This window comes from Anoplopoma fimbria, chromosome 19 (genome assembly GCF_027596085.1).
Source record: "Anoplopoma fimbria isolate UVic2021 breed Golden Eagle Sablefish chromosome 19, Afim_UVic_2022, whole genome shotgun sequence".
Classification (NCBI taxonomy): domain Eukaryota; kingdom Metazoa; phylum Chordata; class Actinopteri; order Perciformes; family Anoplopomatidae; genus Anoplopoma; species Anoplopoma fimbria.
The window spans coordinates 7,857,588-7,878,363 of NC_072467.1; the positions used below are offsets into that span (position 1 = coordinate 7,857,588).

The window sequence follows — 20,776 nt, forward strand, 5'->3', positions numbered from 1 at the left end:
AGCACATAAAGGGAGGGAGGGAAAATTCCAGAGCAAAGAATATTAGTAACAGAAGAATAGTTTGATTAAGAAAAGAAATGGATGTAGGAATTCCCCCCGAGACACACCAAAGCCAACACTGTACCGGGTGCAATCTAATCAACTGTTAATGCAGCAGGGATACTGCACCCTGAACACACAGTCTGCTTAATGATTTTCAATCTATCTTTCACTCTGTATTTACTCATAGGAAATGGTTTGACAGGAACATATAAGATATAAAGAAAGATACACCATATTGTCCTTCATTTGTTGAAGACATATTGATATGATAGTGTTGAGTCATAAAGTCAAGTCATATGTGAAGATATTGCTTTTTGTGTCAAACAGTAAGGATTAAAGATACACTAAATCACTATCTACTTTGAAAGAAACCACAAACATTAATTACCAAATTGTCAATCTATGGTTTAATTTCTCACTTGTCAATATTACATAATTATATGGTATTTTTAGTTTTATAATGTGAGTGAAAACAATAAAAAGACGCTAAAAAAGAGCTGTCTATCACAAACCTTTGTTTAGAGAGTTTTGTTATAAATATTTGGAAAATGTTATATTTTACTTGATATTAGGTGTACAACAGGGACATTAGGGCTGTCTGTCTGAAATGTCTTTGACAGAGAAATAGGGCCACAAGGAGCCGGCTGAGGAAGCTGGAAAGTCCCTTTATAAGAGCACAGGTTATCAGACAATGCATTCCTCCAGATCCTATGAATTGTTTTGCTGCGTGGCTCCAGCTCCCTGATCACTTCAGCAGTGTGGTATTGACCCAACAGCAAATGTCTCCATCAATCATAGCAGGACACAACAGGGGTGTATTGTTCAAAGACACAGCAGAGGGTGCTTAATCACTGCTGATCGGGGTGTGGGCTTGTGTTTCCGAGTCTGCATACCTTCGCTGAGGTGATGTGATCTCTCTGCAGCCACCCAGGAGCTGTGACCCTGTGTGGGTTGATCTATGAATGGAAGGATGGCTTGACGGCTGAGTGAAGGGCAGGGAGCTCGAAACAAAGGAAACAGAGAAATACACAACAATGCAGAGCTTCATGTTTCACCTTAATCCCTTTCTCCTTACTGAAGGAAATCTTAAATGTATTATGACTTGGGTTTCCTTTGTATTGCTCTGGCCATCAGGTTCACCAGTTATGATAATATTGCACCCACCAAAGTAAATGCAATTGCCTATGTACAGCCAGCAGATACAGAGCAACATCAGCATTCATTTAGAGTTATGTTCCTGGCCAATTTACAAATGTAGTTCTTATATTCACTCTCCTTTTAGCTCTGTTTTCTCCTCCAACTCCAGGGAGAAATATCTGGCTCTATGGCTTCCAAATGCTCCGCTATGTTCACCAGCTATTGGCTTACTTTTTGTGTCTTCTGCAACAGGTAGTGTACAAAGGATGTATCAGGTTTTTTTCTGTTTTTTTTCTCACTGAAAACAGCTTCGGTTTGATAAAAAGCACTGATTAGAGCTGTGAGAGTAAAGTTGCTGGCTGTAATTCCCCAAAAATGAGCTGAAAAATGGTAAGATGGTAAGAGCTGAGTCAGGTGATTATCATTTATGGTTCCATCACTATGAAATAATAAATAAATAAATATTGATTAGAGCAAGTATAAATACTTATTTGATTTTTAACTTGTCTGGTGTTAGCAATGTTATGGTCTAGTATGTCAGCAAACTGTAGGTTTTGATTGTCAGTAAATGTTGGAAAGTTTAAATTTTAACTAAATTGTAAAATCCAGCTGACAATCAATACCCAAATCAAGGAAATAAATGTGGCTATTGCTTTGTGGTTGAGTCAAATAGCTGAACATATTTTATAGGTCTTGGGGTGACATAGCATGCAAAAAGCACAGTGGAACTGACTACCTTAATGTTGGCTTTTGAGCCAGCACGTTCTATACCAGGGCCTTTGAACTGAGCAGAGCCATCGTTTATGTCATTAATTACACCTGTGCGTTTCATCTTATAACAACTCAAAATGTTTGCAGTGAGACAGGTCTGTTACATATTTCAAAAACCTGGAAAGATGGAACTTTGAACAAAAACTTACAAGATACTCATCAAACCTACTCCTGCCAAAAGCTGAATTTATGTGACTTTACAGAGCTGTAAGTGGCTGCTTTATAGACTCCCTATAAAAGAAGGAAGTGGGAGGACTAAAGCCTGAAATCAGAGGAAATCCTGTTTGTCATGGCTCAAGGGTCTTTCCCAAGGAGCAGGGGAAACCCACAATGGTCCTCTCTGTCCAAACGCTGCACCGAGACTGAGCACAGTGACAACCTTTTGCCAAATAGGCTACGGTTGTTTTGGAGGTCAGCATTGATTCATTTAGACAGCAAACTTAAAATGCAGCCCAAGAACATTTCAGAAATGTAAACAGGCATTTTACACAGACTACATCTACATGGACCTGTTTAGTGGCAGACTCATCTGAGGGGCAAGGGCAAAAAATATAAAATGGGAACCTGCTGCGTGTGGTGGGCTCACAACAACCCTCCTCCCTTGAGTCCACCACCACCACCTGTTGCCTCTATAGAAATCTAGGACCTCATCCATAAAACAAACATCCTTAATTTTTAACATCCTTACTGGCATCACACAGTTGTATAAGTTTTATGCCAAAAGACGCCAAATTAACATCTTGAGTAGAGCTCAAGCCTCAGTGCACCCTTTTGTTCTCAACCCTGTTTCACATAAGTCTGAAAACTGGCCACAGACTGTGAGCCAGGAGTTTCACATTACATTTCATATTCATTTCAAAATATAATCTATTTAACTATATTGGAAACATTTTCCCATGAATGCAGAGGGAAATGATTGTAATGTTTTGTGAATCAGTGTGTATTTGTAAATGTAATTCTGCTCTTTGAGCTCCAGACAGGAAGTCCAAATGATGTCATCTCCCATGGATGTCATCTTAAATGAACGCTCTGCACACAGACACCCAGCAGTATGTTAAAATCATACACATATCCTGGACCAATTGCTAAAACATGGGCGCAGATGTCTGGCTCTGTCCCCAAGAGGTTCGCAGATGTGTGTTCACACCAGTTAAAGGTGGGGGTGTGACCAGTGTGAGCTGTGGGAACAGGAGTTTGGGGTGTAGGTTCATACAACCCCCAAGGAAAAATGAAGAAATGCTTCCAGCAGGAGAGATGGGGGCAGAGATTAGGACTTCAGGGTGGAACATTCAATTTGAAAACTGAGATCTTTTCTGATAAAACTTGTTCCACATGCGGTTGAAACTGAGAAATATTAGATTAGCTAGTGCAGTAAATGTGCATGTATGCATACTGAGAAAAGTACAACATCTACACAAACACACACACACACACACACTCACACACACACACACACACACACACACACACACACACACACACACACACACACACACACACACACACACACACACACACACACACACACACACACACACACACACACACACACACACACAGAGTAGTCTTTCACATTGGTTCGGTCCACACAGTCCCTGTTGCACTTAAACAGAATCCCTTTTCTTCAGTCAACGGTCGTCAAGTGTGTGCGCACGCAGAGCTGTGTGCCGGCTATCTGGGCCAGAGGACAAGGGGCAGGGGCTGGGGAGAGGATGGAGATGTTTGGGGGGCATAGAGGACATGAAGGGCGGGTGGATTGTTGGGTAATGAGTCACTGGAGCCTCCTTCAAAGCCTGCTTTCAAACCCCCAACGCCCCCTCCAACACTGGAACAGGGAGGTCCGCTGGAATCTGGGCCTACGGATGGAAGAGCTGAGTGAGCAGGCCACATACAGTGTGCATACACATGGGTAACCACACACACACACATACACATAAACACACACTTGTCTCTCTAACAAGGGTCAAGAGATGGCCGCAAAGGATGAGGACCCTGCAACAAAGGCTTCTACGGTAGAAAATCTGAATGTACAGCATGTACTTCTGTCTGTAAGTGCAATGCAATTTAAAATATTTTAGAGTGAAACTGTGTTTTTTTTATATGTGTGTGTGTGTGTGTGGCTTAACATAGACTACAATTTTTTGTAAACTCCAGAAGAAATTCTGGTTTGTCAAGTAAGACATTTGGTGCTTTTGTCTGTGTGTATAACTGCCTTATTGTAATGTCACTTTCTCCTGAGTGTGTTTGTTCAAAACAACAACAGCCCGCTGGCAACAAACGTCCATGTGTCACATCTCTGTGTTAATGCCGACGAGGATCCAAGAGGCACGTATGATGTCTGTATAGGATTTCAAACACACACACACACACACATACATGTACACACCAGCTGTGACCTGTTGTCACAGCTTTCACTCTTGTGTTTATTAGATCATGAGCAACTGTTTGACTGGCGGATGGAAATGAGAAGAGAAGTGGCATGAAAGAACGATTGTAAATCAGAGGGTTAGCAGAACATTCCCACTTCCCTGACATTACTGACCAATGCTGAACGGACAAAAGCATAGATAGGAAGCAGGAAGCAGAGATCAGTCAACTATAGCTTTTAACGTGTGTAGACAAGATATACAGAGGGACAGGATCAAACACAGACATAATTTTGTCACTACACAACTATATTTAGATACCATACGTCCTCTTGCTGCTTCAGAATTGCATGCATGCCGTATAGGTCACTTCTCTTGTGACTCCACGGTTCATAAATGTTCAAGCAATGTAAGAAAAATGATCTATTCCTTTCAGTATTAATATACACTCTCTTTTTGTTGATGGGACGTGGAGTGATAAATCCCCTTTGAACGATTCTGTTTGTCTTGTTTAACTATGGGATGGGCCGTGTGCTCCAGGACAAGACCAGACAGGAGCAGCAGATTTACATGGAAACCCCACAGACGGGCAGCACCGCCATGGCAACAAATCAAAGTGTGACAGTGCCCAACTGGTAATAACTGTATTTTAGGGGTTATGTAATTGCTGGTTGATGGTGCATTTCTTACATTAGCGCTAAGAAAGAGAAAGAGAAAGAGATCACACCTCACTGCTTTTTAGATTCTTCCCTACAATTGTGGATGGAAACGTTGCATCCTGGGAGGTAAAAGAAGAAAAAGATCCTCTCTGAATCCTCCTCTGTCTGTGTTTTAACAAGTCATGTCTACCTGTCTGCACAAGAAGACCCCACCACATCCTGTGTCTCGCAATTACATCACATGCTGTGGGTGGTTGGCACAGTAACAGACGAGCAGGGAATTGCTGCAGCCTCCCAAACAAATCGGTACTCGCCTTTAAGAGTTTCCCTGTCATAGTGAAAGGAATACTCAGCATTAGAACCATCAAACCCCAAGCTTAATGAGTTGATAGATGAAACCAAAAAGTTTGAGTCTGGTTCAGACAGAGGAGATAGTCTGGCTCCCTAACACTAATAAAATATACAACGTTAGACAGATTATCACAGACTGAAAATTCAGAGTACTGTAGTCAAAAAATCCCAAAGTCACAACACATAAATTTGTGGATTAAATTACTTAAAACTGAATGACGTTAGAATGTAAACCAGAGGGCTTTAAGAGAAGATTAAAATCAAATCAAAGCAACTGTAAGGACTTAAAAACATAAAAAATACTCATAGGGTGTTTTTAAACACTTTTTTTTCACTTGAGTAAAATGATCTTGTATTCTTACTAAACTGTAAATCCAGTATAAAATCAAAATACTGTATTAAAAGTAAAATTTTACTTGCAGGTACGCAAGTAACACCAACAGTGAGACTTCCATGTCTCACATTTTGACCCAGTATATTGGGGAAAGGATAATATTATAAAATTTAGTCCAAGTATAAAGTAAAGACAGTTAAAACAGCAGTCTCACATTTTCTTCTCTGCTATCATTATCTTGTGATACAGTCAAAAGCTCCAGATCAAGTGGACCTTGAGTGGAACTGTCTTTAGCTTTAAAGCCAATGATAAGGAGACCTGAAAGTGCTCAGAATAATGGAAAGTAACAACATCTACTGTTCAATGGCAACGGGGTAAATATGCAAAGTAGCATGAAAGAGAAATACTCAAGTAAAGCACCAGTACTTTAAAATGCTAATTAAGTAGGCTATATACTTCAGTTACTGAAGGCTATTTAGTTACTTTCCATTGTAAAAGTTAGAGGAAGAGTTGTTGGAAGCCTGCCAATGATTTCAACAACATTTCAGGACTGTTAAAATACAGATGCCAGCAGTGATTTACTGGTTTAAACAGTGGAGTTGAATTAAAATGTATTTCCATTGTCACATACATGAAATTTGACCTCTGGGTTTAACCCCTCCTAAGCATCAAGGATGCAGTGGTCTGCATTTTGGGGTTCAGTATCTTGCGCAAGAATATCTTGAAATGTGGACTGGGAGCAAACCGCCAACCTTGTGATTAACACACATGACCTGCTCTACCTCGCTCTATCCACTGAGGTACAGCCGTGACAGCATTTGGTCTTGTGCACAGATAAAGAAATATACACATGACACAGATTGCCTCGAGGTGCACCATAGTGCCAGACTCCCTCCATCTGTTCTCCACCCTCTCCTCTGATCTCTCAAAGACAAGTACAGACAAATCCTCTGTCTCTGCCTTCCGTTAGCATATTCGGGACGGGCATGAGCTGCAACAGAGCACAAACCCAGAGAGCAAACATCCGACCTGACTCCTGCCGCCCTTCAGCCAAAACAAGCAGGACACGCCTGGTTGCAGCTGGCCTCTCACTCCTTTACCTGGAGAGAACAAAGGAGGAGAGGGTCGAGAGGCCATGGATCATAGAGGGAGAATAAAAGGATTATTTTTAAGTATGGCTCGTTGCCAAAGCTAAAACCCATGAAAACTACTCAAAATGATTTCTGAGAAGACACTTATGCCGTTAAAGAAAACCACTTAATTTCTTATTAGACATCTTGATTGCTTATATTGCATTAAACAATCAGTTTCAAATAGAAAGGAGAGAGAGAGTATAGAGTTAGATGAAAATATTGATTCCGCTCCCATGACTGCAAGCTTAATTTGAAGCTACAGCTGTAGTAGCAGCAGGTTAGCTTAGCCTAGCATAAAGACTCGGAACAGAATCAGAATCAGAATCGGAAATGTTTTTTTGCCAAGTATGATACACATACAAGGAATTTGGTTAGGTGATTGGAGCATAACAGCAAACACATTGCAATTGTATAAGACATCTTTTAAAAATAGAAAATATGATAATTTACAATAAAATATAGTAAACAAACAAACAAACAAACAAACAAATAAGGGTACGTTAAAACAAGTATATTATTAAAGTCCCATGTGTGTATTAATAGAGAAATGTCGGCAAGGGTGTGTAAGTGTGTAACTGAAAGAAATTGTCATTTTAAGAAATTGTATTCTTCTGTCCCAGGCTTTATTGATGAGCCCAACTGGATGGGAAGAAACTGTTTTTGTGGCGAGGGGGTATTGGTCCTGATGGACCTCAGCCTCCTGGCAGAGGGAAAGGACTCCAAGAGGCTATAATCTTTATTGCCGGCCTCTAGGTTCTGGGGGCGAACAAGTCATGGAGGGAAAGCAGGTTGCAGCCCAAAAAGAAAAAACATAATTTCTTTATTTTATACAAAACCCATCAGTAAATCATGTTATTAACAGTCTAGTTTACAAATATTAACCAGGATACTAGACATACCAAACACATACTATAGTATTGCCTATACACACTTAAATGTCATTACATATTACGCTATAAACTGTAAACACTTCTTTTGCCACGATTGTGATTATCAGGTTACAAGAAATGTAAAAGTTTACAAAGACATACCTTTGCTTTAACCACCTTGGACATAAAGTGTGTGTTTGTTTGCACGTTATTGTTCGCTCCAGTAAAAGCAGCTGTAAACATATATAAACTGGGCGATACAGCTTTAGCCTGCTGTGCACACCCCCACGGATGGATCAGTTTTTCCTAGAATATTTGGCAAAGAAATAGCCTAACTCATACTGTGTGTTTGTTACACTTTGTTTTTTGCATGAGCTTTGGGGTAGCCGGTAAGCCGATTTTGTTTTGTGTCTTTGTTCTTAGCTAAGCTAATTATTGCTAAAGTAACCACGTGTTAGGCAAAAAAACCAAACAGTCGTCGTTCCAAAATGATCAAACTTCCTTAAAATTTCAGCAGGGAGAAATGACTTCCCCTGGGGCATATGAGAAACATTTTGACTGACATTAAGGTTGAGAAATGTTTGAAAATGAATTTAGTCTGGCTGATGTCATATTCCTCCACTTCTATATGAGTCAGTGTTGTTTCAATGTTTCACTCAGTGTGTTCATTGAAACTGGCAGTGTGTGGGATACCGCGTTTGAGCAGTTTACACCCCTTGCTCGTCCAGTGCCAGGAGAAGTAAACACACTCCAACACGCTTGGAAACAGACAAAGAAAGACCCAGAGTAGGGAAACTGTTACAAACTCACTCACACAAATTGAAAGGAAATTTATTTGATGGAGTGCTCACTGCCTGGAAAATAAACACACGCACTCTCCTCTGGCCTAATTTGGACTGCTCTCCTTCCGTCAGCCTCACACATACATTGGACATCACAATGGACCAGTGTGCACCCACTCAAAAATCCAGCGCACTGTAGAATAGAAACACACCACGTGGGATTAGATTGCCCCTTGATCTCTAGCCTGCCACCACTCTGCCCACTCTGCTGCTTCAATAGAAAACAAAAAATGTCATAGTATATCTGTAATAAAAAGTCATACAAAAGTTAAAAAAACTAACATAATGTAGGTACATAATAAATGTAGGTACGTCATAAAAATATGTTAGAAGAGTGTGTTGTTAAAAGCCATTAAAATTGTCATTGTATAGTAGGTTGTGGAAGTCAAAGAATAATATAGTATAGAATGTCATAAAAAGTCATAAACAATGTCATAGTACAGTTTGTATATACAGTATAAGAATGTTTTAACATGTAATAGTAAGGTATCAATTAAAAGATAATAAAAAATGTCATAGCACAGTATGCCATACAAAAGTTATAATAAATAGTCATAGTCAGACAATCTGTCATACAAACCTAAAACAAATGTCATAGTATGGTACTTCATAAAATGTAATGGAAAATGTCAAAGTTCATTAAAGGTATAAAAAAAACCGCTATTGTATTATGTCGCAAAAAGTTGTGAAAAAGAAATGTAAGAGTATAGTATGTTGTAAACATTGTTACAATAAAGTGTCATAGTATAGTTTGTAATATAAAAAAATGTCTGTATATTATTATTCAGTATGTGATAAAAAGTCTCAAAAACAAAAATCAGTATGTCAAAAAAGGATAAAGTCATTGTGATAGTTCATCAAAGTGTCATAAAAGTCAAAGTATAGTATGTCTAAAGATTCTGGGTAGTTAGTCATAAAAAAAGGCATAGTACAGTATGTCAAGAAAAAGGTTAAAAATGTAATTACAAGTGGATAAAAAAAAAGTAGGGGATGTCATTTAAAAGTAAAAAATAACATTATATAGTATGTCATAAAAAAGTCATAAAAAGTCAGTAAAAAATGTCATGAAAAAAAGTAAAAAAGTTATTGTACATATGTCATAAAACAGTGATTTTCCATCATTAAGTATGTCATCAATGTACAAGGGTTAAATGTACTGATAAAATGTCATAGTATAGTATTGTCAAAATTCAAAAAAATGTCGTAAAAAATAATTAAAGAAATATGTCATACAAATTGTGATTAAAAAGTTTATAATGTCATAATATAGTATGTCATGAAAAGTCAAACTATGGTACATCATAAAATGTAAAACAAAAAGTTTGTATGTTATGAAAAAGTCATAAATAGGTCATAGTTCAGTACGTTCTAAAAAGTCAAAAATATTATAGTATAGTTAGTTATAAAAAAGTCATAGCCTAGTATTTCATAAAAAAAAAGAAAACAAAAAAAGTCATAGTATAGTATGTCTTAGAAGATGTGATTAAAAAAAACAATTTAAAAATCTCATAAATTTGTCGTAAATAAGTCATAGTATAGTAAATCATAAAAAAGTAAAAAATGTCATGGTATAATATGTTATAAAAAAATGTCTTTGTTTAATTTTAATCCTTTACTGTATTATTTTTTTATGTTTTTCTATAACTTTCTAATGGCATATTATCTTTTATGATGCATACTACACTATGACATTTTTACACAACATACTTTGACTTTTTAATGACTTTTAAATTTCACACTATACTGAGTTATTTTTAATGATTGTTTTTTATTCTGCATTAATGGCATATTAATCTATGTCATTTTTTATGAATTTTCTTTGAGGCATACCAAACTATGATATTTTTTTTACCACACATTTTATGTCCCTTTTAAAATACTGTACAAAATATTTTTTTATATGGCATACTTAGTGCAATACTTTTTCTGAAAATGTCATTACATACTGTAATAGGACCTTTTCATGACATACATCACATAAAATACTTGGCAAACTACACTTTGATATTTTTATGATATTTTCATGGCACACTAAAATGTGATGTTTTTATGATATACTGTAGGATTGTATTTTTGTCATGTATATCGGATATTAAACCTTGACTTTTTAAGGACATACTTTACAATGATATTTTCATGACATTTTTATGGCATACTGTAGTGTCATTTTTTAAAATTTAATTTTCATTGCATACTTTAATTTGACTTTTGTAAGGTTTTTATCATAAACTACAATATGCATTCTTATTACAATTTTATGGCATACTATACTTTGACATTTAATATATATTTTTAAGATTTTCCAGAGTCTTGTGGCATACCATACAATAGGATTTTAATGATGTGTATGGGGTACTTTACTCTGACTTTTTAAAGACATTTTTATGACTTCTAAATTATGATACATATAATTTGGACCAGAATTATTCCAGTAATTATAATACGATAATCAAATGGGTTACAGACCAAACGGGTTAATTATCCAGTGTATAATATTTAAAACACTGAGTGACTACACTGATACTTCCGATGTGCGAGTAGTGTCATATATGATGTCATAAGTCTGTATTAATGTGCAGCTTGAGGTGTTAAGTTTAAACATTGTAAGAGAAGATGCATTTGGATATATTGAGCTCCATTGGGGTTAATGCATTTAACTCCTCAGTTTGTACATTTTGTTTTACAGCACCACCGTTATTGTTTTTGTACAACATTTCTAAATCAATATGGTGGTCTGAACTGTGCCGACATACAATTATATATGACATTCAGTAAAAGCAAAAGTTTCTTTCACAAAGTTGTCTGTGTGACATTTATTCCTATGACAAGTATGTATTTAAAAGCCTCTGGGCTGGCTAGTTTTATCATATATGCATATTTTGATGTGCATATTGTTTTCAAGTATAGGTCAGATATAAGGGCAATATTAGTGCAAATTCTAACTAAATCCAAGCAATTTCATGATATTAAGCAGGTTTTGTACCTAGTTGATGCAGAAGTATTCAAAATGTTTGCTTTTGTAAAAGAAGCAATTCCACTGTATGAAATACTCAAAATGCAACTGAGGTAAAATACGAAAAAAAAGTATCAGCAAATAAATGTACTTGAAGTATCCAAAGTACTAATAATGCAGAGTGGCTACTGTCAGTGATATCTTATCATATTATTGGATCATAATTATTGATGTATCAATATTTAAGGAGTACTTTAATGTTGTCATTAGTAAAAGTGGAGCTATTTCTAACTACTTCCTATACTTTTGGTAGTTGTGTACGGTGGATCATATTTCAAAAACTAATCATACATTTTGTACAAAAATCTTTATTACTACAACTCTTAAATAAATGGTGTTGATGAAACGTACAATATTTCATTCTGAAATGTAGTGAAGTAGAAGTAGCATGAAATGGAAATACTCAAGTACAAGTACCTCAAGATTGTACTTAAGTAGTAACTTGAGTTACTCCTGTACTGTACAGAACAGTACAATACTTAAGTAAATGTTCTTTCAACCAATGTTTGTAACCAACATCTGGAAGATGTTTCAGCAAGATTGCTGCAGTGTAGTTTTTAACAATACCAGTTTGGAGACCAGTTTACACAACTCAACATCCCCCTCTGGTGGAGAATATTGACTACAGCGGAAACAATTTTGTTCTGTAAAGTGTTCTCATTGTCTCAAACACCAGAGGATATTTTTTTCTGTAACAAGACATTAAATCGAACAGAAGGCAGTGACAGGGTTAAAATGTTTTACTGTAGTTCTACAGTACGCAACAGGTATGAATGAAAACATCGGGCAACTTCATGTTCTCTGTAGTTTCGTACAATATGACAAAAATATCTGGCATGTAGAATCCCCACAACATGGCGGTAGAGTAGAAAACCGGAAAAGAATGAAAAGGACAAACAAACTAAGGTGTAAATAAAAGCATTCAAAGAGTCGACTTCCTTCTTGTGCTCTCCGATTCTCTCCCATTGGGTAGATCAGGACTGGCAATGGAGACTGAAAGGATTAAAAACCAGTAAAAACCAAGATCACAGATCTGGTTTTGTATAGCACAACCATAATGGCTTACTCGCACACATGTGCTCCTTCACTCACACACACACACAAACAAACACACAAACAAACAAGGAAAGGAAAGTTAAGGTTAATCACCCAATAAATACATTCTGAATTCTCTTTTTGAAACACAGACCTCCAGACAAATATATACAAATTGATTAAAAGAAAAAAACAAAACAACTCATTACTAAGTGTTTACATCTTAAAACAGACACTTGAATGTGGTGTGGACCGAGATGCACACACAGACCCCTTCTGTTAGGCCAAAGTATTGAAATTATTTTTTCATGTATTTTTACTCCCTCCCTCCATCCCTTCCTCCGAACGCTGCTCCTCTATGTAACTGATTGTACACACTAGTGTCTTGGTCTAGACCAGAAGCAGTGCTATGCTATTATCCCTTCTGTTACAGCACTACAGGCACACAAATACAAAAGACACTCTGTTTGGCTCTCTGCCCTGCCTCATTCCCATTATCCTTCCTTCCTACGTGTCACTACAAACACACACAGTGCTCCCTGTAAACAAGTACTCTTTGTCCTTTCGGATTATAAATACTGTTTTGGTAAAATCATCATCATTAAAAGACGAGACGGAGTGTATTTGAGCGTACATTGATACAAAATGCACAGAATTGCACTGTTGGAAGATATTCCTTCTACATTTCTTGTTTTTCTTCTTCTTTTTTTGGCTTCAGCGTTTAAGGCCCAAATCTGAAGTGGAAAGGGAGCAGGAGGAGTCCAAGCGGTGATCTGCCTGCTCCCATAGGGCCTACTGTAGTGTAGGTACAAACAACAAACATACAGGCACACTAACAGATAAACAGTATTGCAGGGCAATATAAAAAAGATACTAAGGAATGGTGAAACATCCTATTTGTCATTTCTTTTTGCAAAATCATTCTTCATCTTCATCATACATTTCATCTTTTTATTCAAAATCTTTTCAGCCATGCTTGTCTCTCTCATCCCTCCTTTCCTGTCCAAAGTGCGTGGGTGCCGGTGCTATTTCAGTCTGGCTACACTAGGGGGTGCTGTTCATCTCTGCAGATGACTGACAGGCGGTGGCTGTGGCTGTGGCTGTGTTTATTGCTTTATTGTCTGTAGCTCCTCCCCTCTCAGAGGAAACTAAGGGACAAAGTTGCCCTCTAAACACTGATCTGAGGTCTCTGCCCTCATCCGCTGATTGTAGTCTGTGCTTTTTGGGGGGATCTGATGCCAGATCAGTGCCGGAGGGGAACTCCTCCCTGAGGAGGGGGCTCAGGTGAAAACGTAGTTGAGGAGGAGCTGGGAGACAAGCAGGACACAGAGGATGACACAGTGGCGGCCCGTTAGCGACACGCTGTCGTCTGTTTCCCGCCGACGAGTCAGCTGACGACTAAGAGCCACCAGGTTCCTACAGAGAGAAAAGGGTCGGGGTGAACAAGTGTTAAACAATGCTTAGCAGAAAATAGATCTAAATAATCTAGAACCATCACAATAAAACAAAAAACAACCCTGTTACAATGGAAAACTGCTTCTGAAATTATTTATAATTTTAATATAATCATGGAATTTTTTCTAACAGATGCACTAAAACCACTTTGTGTTCATCCAATTGTGGATAATAATGTGAGTTTCTAAATATTTTACACTATCCTGACCCTTAACTTATACATGACCATTAACAACCGTTTTAATTTGGGAAACATGTTTCTTTTCACCAATAATAAAACACCTCTTAAGACACTATGCTTCCCCATTCCCTCCAAACGTGTGTTTGCATGTAAATGTGTGTTCTAATCACCGCTGGATGTCCTGCTGTGTCTTCTGTATGGATGTGATGGAGGACTCTATCAGGGCAATGTCCTTCACCTCTTTATTGCACCGTGCACACTGGTTTGAGAATCCTGGGGAGATGACAGGCGAGAACATGAGACTTGTGTAGCACGATGTAAGATTTTTGTTAGTTTGGGATATGTGCGCGCCTCACCTTCATTGTCCGAGGACTCGTGTGTAGGTTCTGGTGTGGTGCTGCTGCTCTCAGTGTTTTGGCTGCAGCTGGACGGCTGGCTGCTGGCCTTCCTTCGTTTCCCGTTCATCTCAGCCTGGAAGGAGGCAGACGAGTCTTAAGTGCAAGTTATTGAAAATTGACTGCAGACAAAATTGACAATGAAACGCAAGCTGATGCAGCAAAGATGTGGTTTAGCTGTCTGGGCATCACTGCAATAAATAACAAGCGAGAGAGAAAGAAGAGCTGATCATGCTTGTCAGTGATTTTGATATCAGGTGCAGTCTGGCTTGACAGGAAGCAGTGCAGCTTTCCTTTTGATGAAATGTCAATGACACACCCATCAATAATAGATCAACATTGCTCTAGCTTGGAGGTGTGTGATTGGTCAGGCTAACCTTCTGTTGGCTGGCCCAGCTGTGGCTGTAGGAGAGTCCGTTGTGTTGCCTCTGGTTTTTCATGTGGGTTTGAACTACTCCGTCCTTCTCAAACTGAACCAGACAGCGCTCGGGGTCCCACGGTCGTGTGCTGCCAAACAGGACAATATCATAAGCTTTGGATGCAGTGTCATTTAAATCTAAACAAGTCATTGTTTCCATGGCTCTCCTCTCCTTACTCTACAGCTCAATTCTTGTTATACTGACCTACAATCTAAACTAAAAAGGCTAAACAGTGTGTGACATCTGTTGTGTTTTATTATTATTATGTGAGTGTGTTCATACTCCATGTGCCTGTAGGTCCACTCAGAGGTGACTGGGTCCTGATGGAAAAGTCGTGAGGTCCAGGGTTTGTCTCCTCTTTCCCTGGCCTCTGACCGCTGAGCTTCCTCCAGCACAAACTTCTCCTGGGTGGCTCTCAGCTGGTCCCGGTCCATGATGGCACTGGTCACATGCTGCCACAGTCTGTCGAGAGCATAGTAAAATGATGTGAACATGGGGCATGTATATTCTGACACACATAAATGGAAACCATTGTCAATGCTATTAATTACATCTACCTGTAAAAGCAGTTTTCTGTGATTATTTTGTGCACGTGTTGGGATAATGGCTGGATGTTATGGTCAATGCGCAAATTCAAACCTTCACTGTTCACTCTGAATGTGGAATAGTACTTTGACTATTGACATTATGAGTGAACACCAATTTTTGGACTTCACAGTTTGGTAATTGGTCCCTGATCTCAGGGTGGTGCCCTGTTATTGTTTATGTATTTTAATAATCTAATTGATTTTGTTAGTATCATTTATTTAGTTTTCATACTTGCTAATAACCAAACATGCTCCTACCAGATCTCAACATCAACAATAATGAGATACATAGGTGACATATGAATTATCTGGAGAAATAATCATTTGTGGTTTACCGTTCAGACTCAAACTCTCCCTGCTGGTCTACCTGGACCACTTGTCTCTTGAGGCGGCTGCTGCGAATGTCTGAGCTCGGGTTCCAGAGCGTCTCCTGCTGGCCAGAGCGCTTCTCATTGATGAACACCTCATTGTCCTGAATTCAGCAAAGGCAAAACAATGTTCAGTCCTATCCCGAGTTTTTTGTTCACAATTTTCAGAACGTAAAATTATCAAGTTCTTTTTCAAAACCTTTCGATACTTTATAACTTTTTCAGATCCTTCAGCCCACCGTAAACAGGCTCCTCTACTTGCTTTATATAGAAGCTGCCCCTAAATCCTCTAATTACCAATTCAGACTAATTACTACTGAGAATCACTGAGTGGCAGCATGTAATTGGCAGAGATGGGTGCTGGAAGATGAACTTGAGAGAGAGATTGAGATGGCAGGCAGCTCTCACCCAGTGTCCATCAACGGTGGCCAGTAGCTCCTCTCCCACATAGATCTTCCCACTGATCTGATTCACAGAGCACGAGCCTCCAAGGAAAGGCTGCAGTCAAAATATAAACATATTTACTTAACCTGCTGTTATCTCAGAATGTACAGTAACGATTTCTCACCAGTCAAGCAACTATCGTAATCTGAGAAAAAAACAACTATCCAAAGTACATTTACAAATGTTATTGATATTAGTTGTTCAAAAATGTACCTTGAGTTTGAACTCCAGCTCTGTGAAACATTTGGTTTTCTCACACTCAATGGTAACCTTGCCTCCCAGCTCTAGTGTCATAGTGCCGTACAGGATACCTACAGGAGGCACAGATACAGGATCACAGCATCAGATCAACAGCACACCAGCATGAGGAGAATAACTAAATCCTATTGGAAGCCGCATAAATAAATCATATCATTCCCTGTGTGGATGTACAGCTAAGAAAATCATTTATGATATAGTGCCGTTGACTTAGCGCACACTTAGCCCTCTCTTAACCGGGGCGGACTGTTCCATTTGTGTGGGGTCAGCAGTGCAGTTAGCAACCCAAACCCAACCTGTCTTGTAAACACGGACCTCGTCTCTTTTACCATGCTTTGCCGGTGTAACTTTTTTGCCCCCCCATCACCATTCATACCTATACATCCCATGTGTTTATGATTCATTTTGTTGGCTAGAGCACAGCGGTGGAGGAAGAAGTAGCCTGCCCAGATCTTTTATTTAAAGGCGCAGTGTTTAAGAGATAGAGGGATCTATTAAAAAAGAAATGGAATATAACATTTATAACTATGTTTTTATCAGTGTATAATGACTGGAAACTGAGAATTGTTGCATTTTTGTTAGCATAGAATTAGATCTTTATATCTACAAAGGAGGCGGATCCTCTTCACAAAGTCCGGCAAACACTGGCTCTAGCAAGACTTTTTTACGTTAGGCCATCTTGCCCACCTTTGTGTAATAGATAGTGTATTCATTGTCTGTGACCTTGATTTAATTTACTCACTTAAAATTGAATTTGAATATTGTACAATACAGTAGTTAACATATTCCAACCATGTGATTAGCTGGCAAATGGATCCAAATAGTATTTAAGAGGACAGTGAAGGTGACTGATACGTTTCATATTAACAAAATTGGATTGTTATTAACATAACAGGATTAAGAGGGACATCAACACCAAAATGGACCTTTTGTTCCTGCTTAGAAAGTTTAAACGATGCATGGCAATAACAACTTTTTTTCTCAAAAAGATGACGCAGTATTTAGGAGATTTTGGGAACCTTATGACAATGTTTACATAGAAACAAGGACCTGGACAGGTTAGAGTTAATGGTGATGGTCACCAATATTTACTTAAAGCCTTTTACCTTTGCAGTGAGCGTACGGCATGGTGATGACATACTCCTCGTCCCTGCCCAGGAACAGCAGCCTGGCTTTACCATCCAGAATAGCTGACAGAGAGTTACCTACAAGTGCAGAAGGATGGTGAAGCACTTAATTAATACCACAGCAGCTACAACCCATAGAGCAGAGATTGCCATCACGAAGCTCCCAACATACACATCGCTTTCATTCCCATGATGGATATCCAATGAAGTTCTCTATTGGTATAGGTATCACTTTAAGGGTACACGTATTGCTACTTGTACTGTTATTTTAATAGTGATACACACCCCTACCCGTGACCACATTGCTGTGTGTATTGGTTACATTGGACAAACAGATTACATATTGTTGTATGCTGTATACCATAGAACTTGGATTTGGCCAGGATGCTCCCACTGATTGAAAAACCATCCTTCCTATTGCAGACATAGAAGGCAGAGATGGGCGGGTGATGGGACACCTGGCAGGGGACAGAGAGAGACGTTTGAACAGCAGTGTGAGAGATAGAGGTGTCAGATACCCTAGCAAGAGGTAATTTTAGACTTGCCGCATTTCACAGGTTTGGGCTCTGTGAAAATATTTCACACATGGGATTAATCATGTCCTGCGCATTTACACATGCTAGCTATGAATCTGGTTTCACCTGTTCAGCTATGTAGAAAGTGCAGCTGTCGGTTTGAGGATGAAGCCAGCAACAGCGAAACGTTTCCCCCAAGATTGGGTTGTAAGGCTTCTTCAGACCCTGGAAAATGCAAACACATATAATCACATTAGTATCAATGTAAGCATCTTCTGACACAAGGAATACCTGATGGTGAGGACCAATTACATTGCACATGCACTGGATCAAACTGGCCTCATCAATTGAGATTTAAAAAGTTAAGTCACAGATAATAAGCATCACCAAAGATCACATTACAGACTGTCTGGATGCAATAATTCAGCAGGGAATAATGTTCAGCATTGCATGAAGGTGTCCTGTAGATGTCCTATAAATGATCAGGTACCAAGATTCTACCGATCCCTCTCTAGTGAGCCTCCTAAAGGTAGTACGCCAAAAAAGTGTTGAACAAGCCCAATTTCATTTCATTTACAGGCGTTAGCTGCTGGCTTATGTTGGATGTTTTGCCACCCCTGAGGATATAAAATCCTAACGAGTGGAATCAAGTGGGAAGTGTCTCCTGACGTATTTTACTGCAGAAATCGACCCAGAACAGAGTGATTTGTAGAGGAGCAGAGAAATTACACAATTCCAAATTTGAAGGTGGTGAGCCCTGCAAGGGCAGCGCTAAAGAAATGCTAGCAATCAGAGACTTTCTCCTAGTGCTCCCAAAACAATCGCTTCGAAGGGCGTGAGAGTAATGATTCTGCTGAAAGCTTTGGCAATAACCAAACAGCTAAATCCTCTGGTTACTGCTGATCTCCGAGATGGTAAAATGGAATTTGAAAGACCAGTAGGTTATAGTCATTATCTCTGCCATGAGAATCATGCGATCACTCACTTGTGTGTGCACGTGTGAGTGCAACTAGCTAGTTATTTATGATTGACTGTATTTTATTAAATAATACTAATTAAGAAACAGGTGTTGCATCTTATAGTCAGGGTTGTCCTATATATGGGCCACTATGATGACAACAAGCCATCTGGTACAATAATGAAAAAAATCTTACCTTGGGCTTTTTGTAGAAGCCAGACAAGTACCATCTCAACACCTGCTTGATCCGACCATATGCACTTTCCTCCAGTACAGCTCTGTGGCAGGAAAGTCGGACACAATTGAGACAAGAAAATCAGACGGATAATAATTCAAGGCTTCATGTTCATGATCTTATGGACAAACATGCACACACACATATTATAGTCAGGGGTAAAAGTGGGATTTGGCAGGTGTGGAAACTGTAGCATTTTTAAAAGTGTTTTTGACCTCTGTCAATCTGTGACGGATATATACATTTCCATTTTCTTAAATGTCGACCCATGACTCTGTGAGACGCGGGTCTCGGTTCTAGACCATTTTGAATGGGGGGGCAGAGCTGGGTCCACATGCGATTTTAGTGGTACCAAATATGCACCAAACTGTTACATACCATCGCCCCATAGGTGTGGTTCACCATCAGATTAACAATAGATATATTACAATAAAACACAAAAATACTTATTCACTGTTAACTCCATTTTATATGTCAATCTCCATGAAGAATTACGATCTTAAGGTCGTTATTATAACAGCGGCACTAGTGCAGCAGAATGACTGTGGGGTGACATGAGTTCTGATTTGTTGAGTAAGTATCTTCATGGAATCATCTATGAAGAACATCAGGCTGTACCGCATGAAAAATGAACTTGCTTATTATGTATGAAACTGCCAATCAGATTTTCTTGTTTATTGAAGGTAACGGAAGGCCATTCCACTTTAACCTCCGAGTATAGTGACTTTAAAATACTGACTGTGAGAGCAGATCAGCGTGGTAGTAATAGTCAGACAGCTTGTCCAGGAAAGAGCGGGGCTCCAGGATGAAGGTGGGCAGCACCACCTTGGAAAGGTCCATGCCCGGCCGCAACTGTTTCAAAAGGGTCCAGATCAGACCCTTGTTCTCCTCTGATACAGTCTCCACCTGGGACGCCTCGCCAGCCTGAAGTAACACAGACATGAGAGCACGTTACTGAGGGTATCCTATAGTCACATTAATGGCTCTATGGTCAGAGACCTGGGTTGAGACGACTGGGACATGCAAAGAGAGAATTTCCCAAAGGCAATCAGTTACTTTTTAATTAAATATTGGGCCAGAGCAAGTAAGAGAATGTACCAAATTAAACTACGGTGGATACAGTATGCCTGGAGTAGAAAACAGTTCTTTCAAAACCCGACAGAATACTTGGTTCCTCAAAACATGGGTGCTGTCATTTTGAATATAACAAAATGAGCGAGTGAGGGAACTGTAACTCGAGCAAAACAGGACAGAGCTATCTGCATAAATAATGTAACTGTAA

The 20,776-nt window shown here is 38.9% G+C and overlaps 1 protein-coding gene across 2 annotated transcripts in view; it reads right to left on the reverse strand.

Annotated features, from left to right (window-relative positions):
* Nucleotides 1-11,809: 11,809 nt before the first annotated feature.
* The window catches only part of osbpl5 (oxysterol binding protein-like 5), a 45,199-nt gene continuing 36,232 nt past the window's right edge, over nt 11,810-20,776 (reverse strand). For both annotated transcript variants that reach the window (XM_054619385.1, XM_054619384.1), the window contains 13 exons: nt 20,234-20,418; nt 19,456-19,537; nt 18,428-18,526; nt 18,148-18,244; nt 17,766-17,864; nt 16,615-16,712; nt 16,366-16,455; nt 15,925-16,061; nt 15,285-15,464; nt 14,961-15,090; nt 14,545-14,659; nt 14,359-14,461; nt 11,810-13,968 (listed from right to left, as the gene is read on the reverse strand). In XM_054619385.1, coding sequence (XP_054475360.1) covers nt 13,833-13,968; nt 14,359-14,461; nt 14,545-14,659; nt 14,961-15,090; nt 15,285-15,464; nt 15,925-16,061; nt 16,366-16,455; nt 16,615-16,712; nt 17,766-17,864; nt 18,148-18,244; nt 18,428-18,526; nt 19,456-19,537; nt 20,234-20,418 — 1,551 coding nt within the window. In that variant the 3' untranslated portion in view covers nt 11,810-13,832. The remainder of the gene's footprint in view (nt 13,969-14,358; nt 14,462-14,544; nt 14,660-14,960; nt 15,091-15,284; nt 15,465-15,924; nt 16,062-16,365; nt 16,456-16,614; nt 16,713-17,765; nt 17,865-18,147; nt 18,245-18,427; nt 18,527-19,455; nt 19,538-20,233; nt 20,419-20,776) is intronic.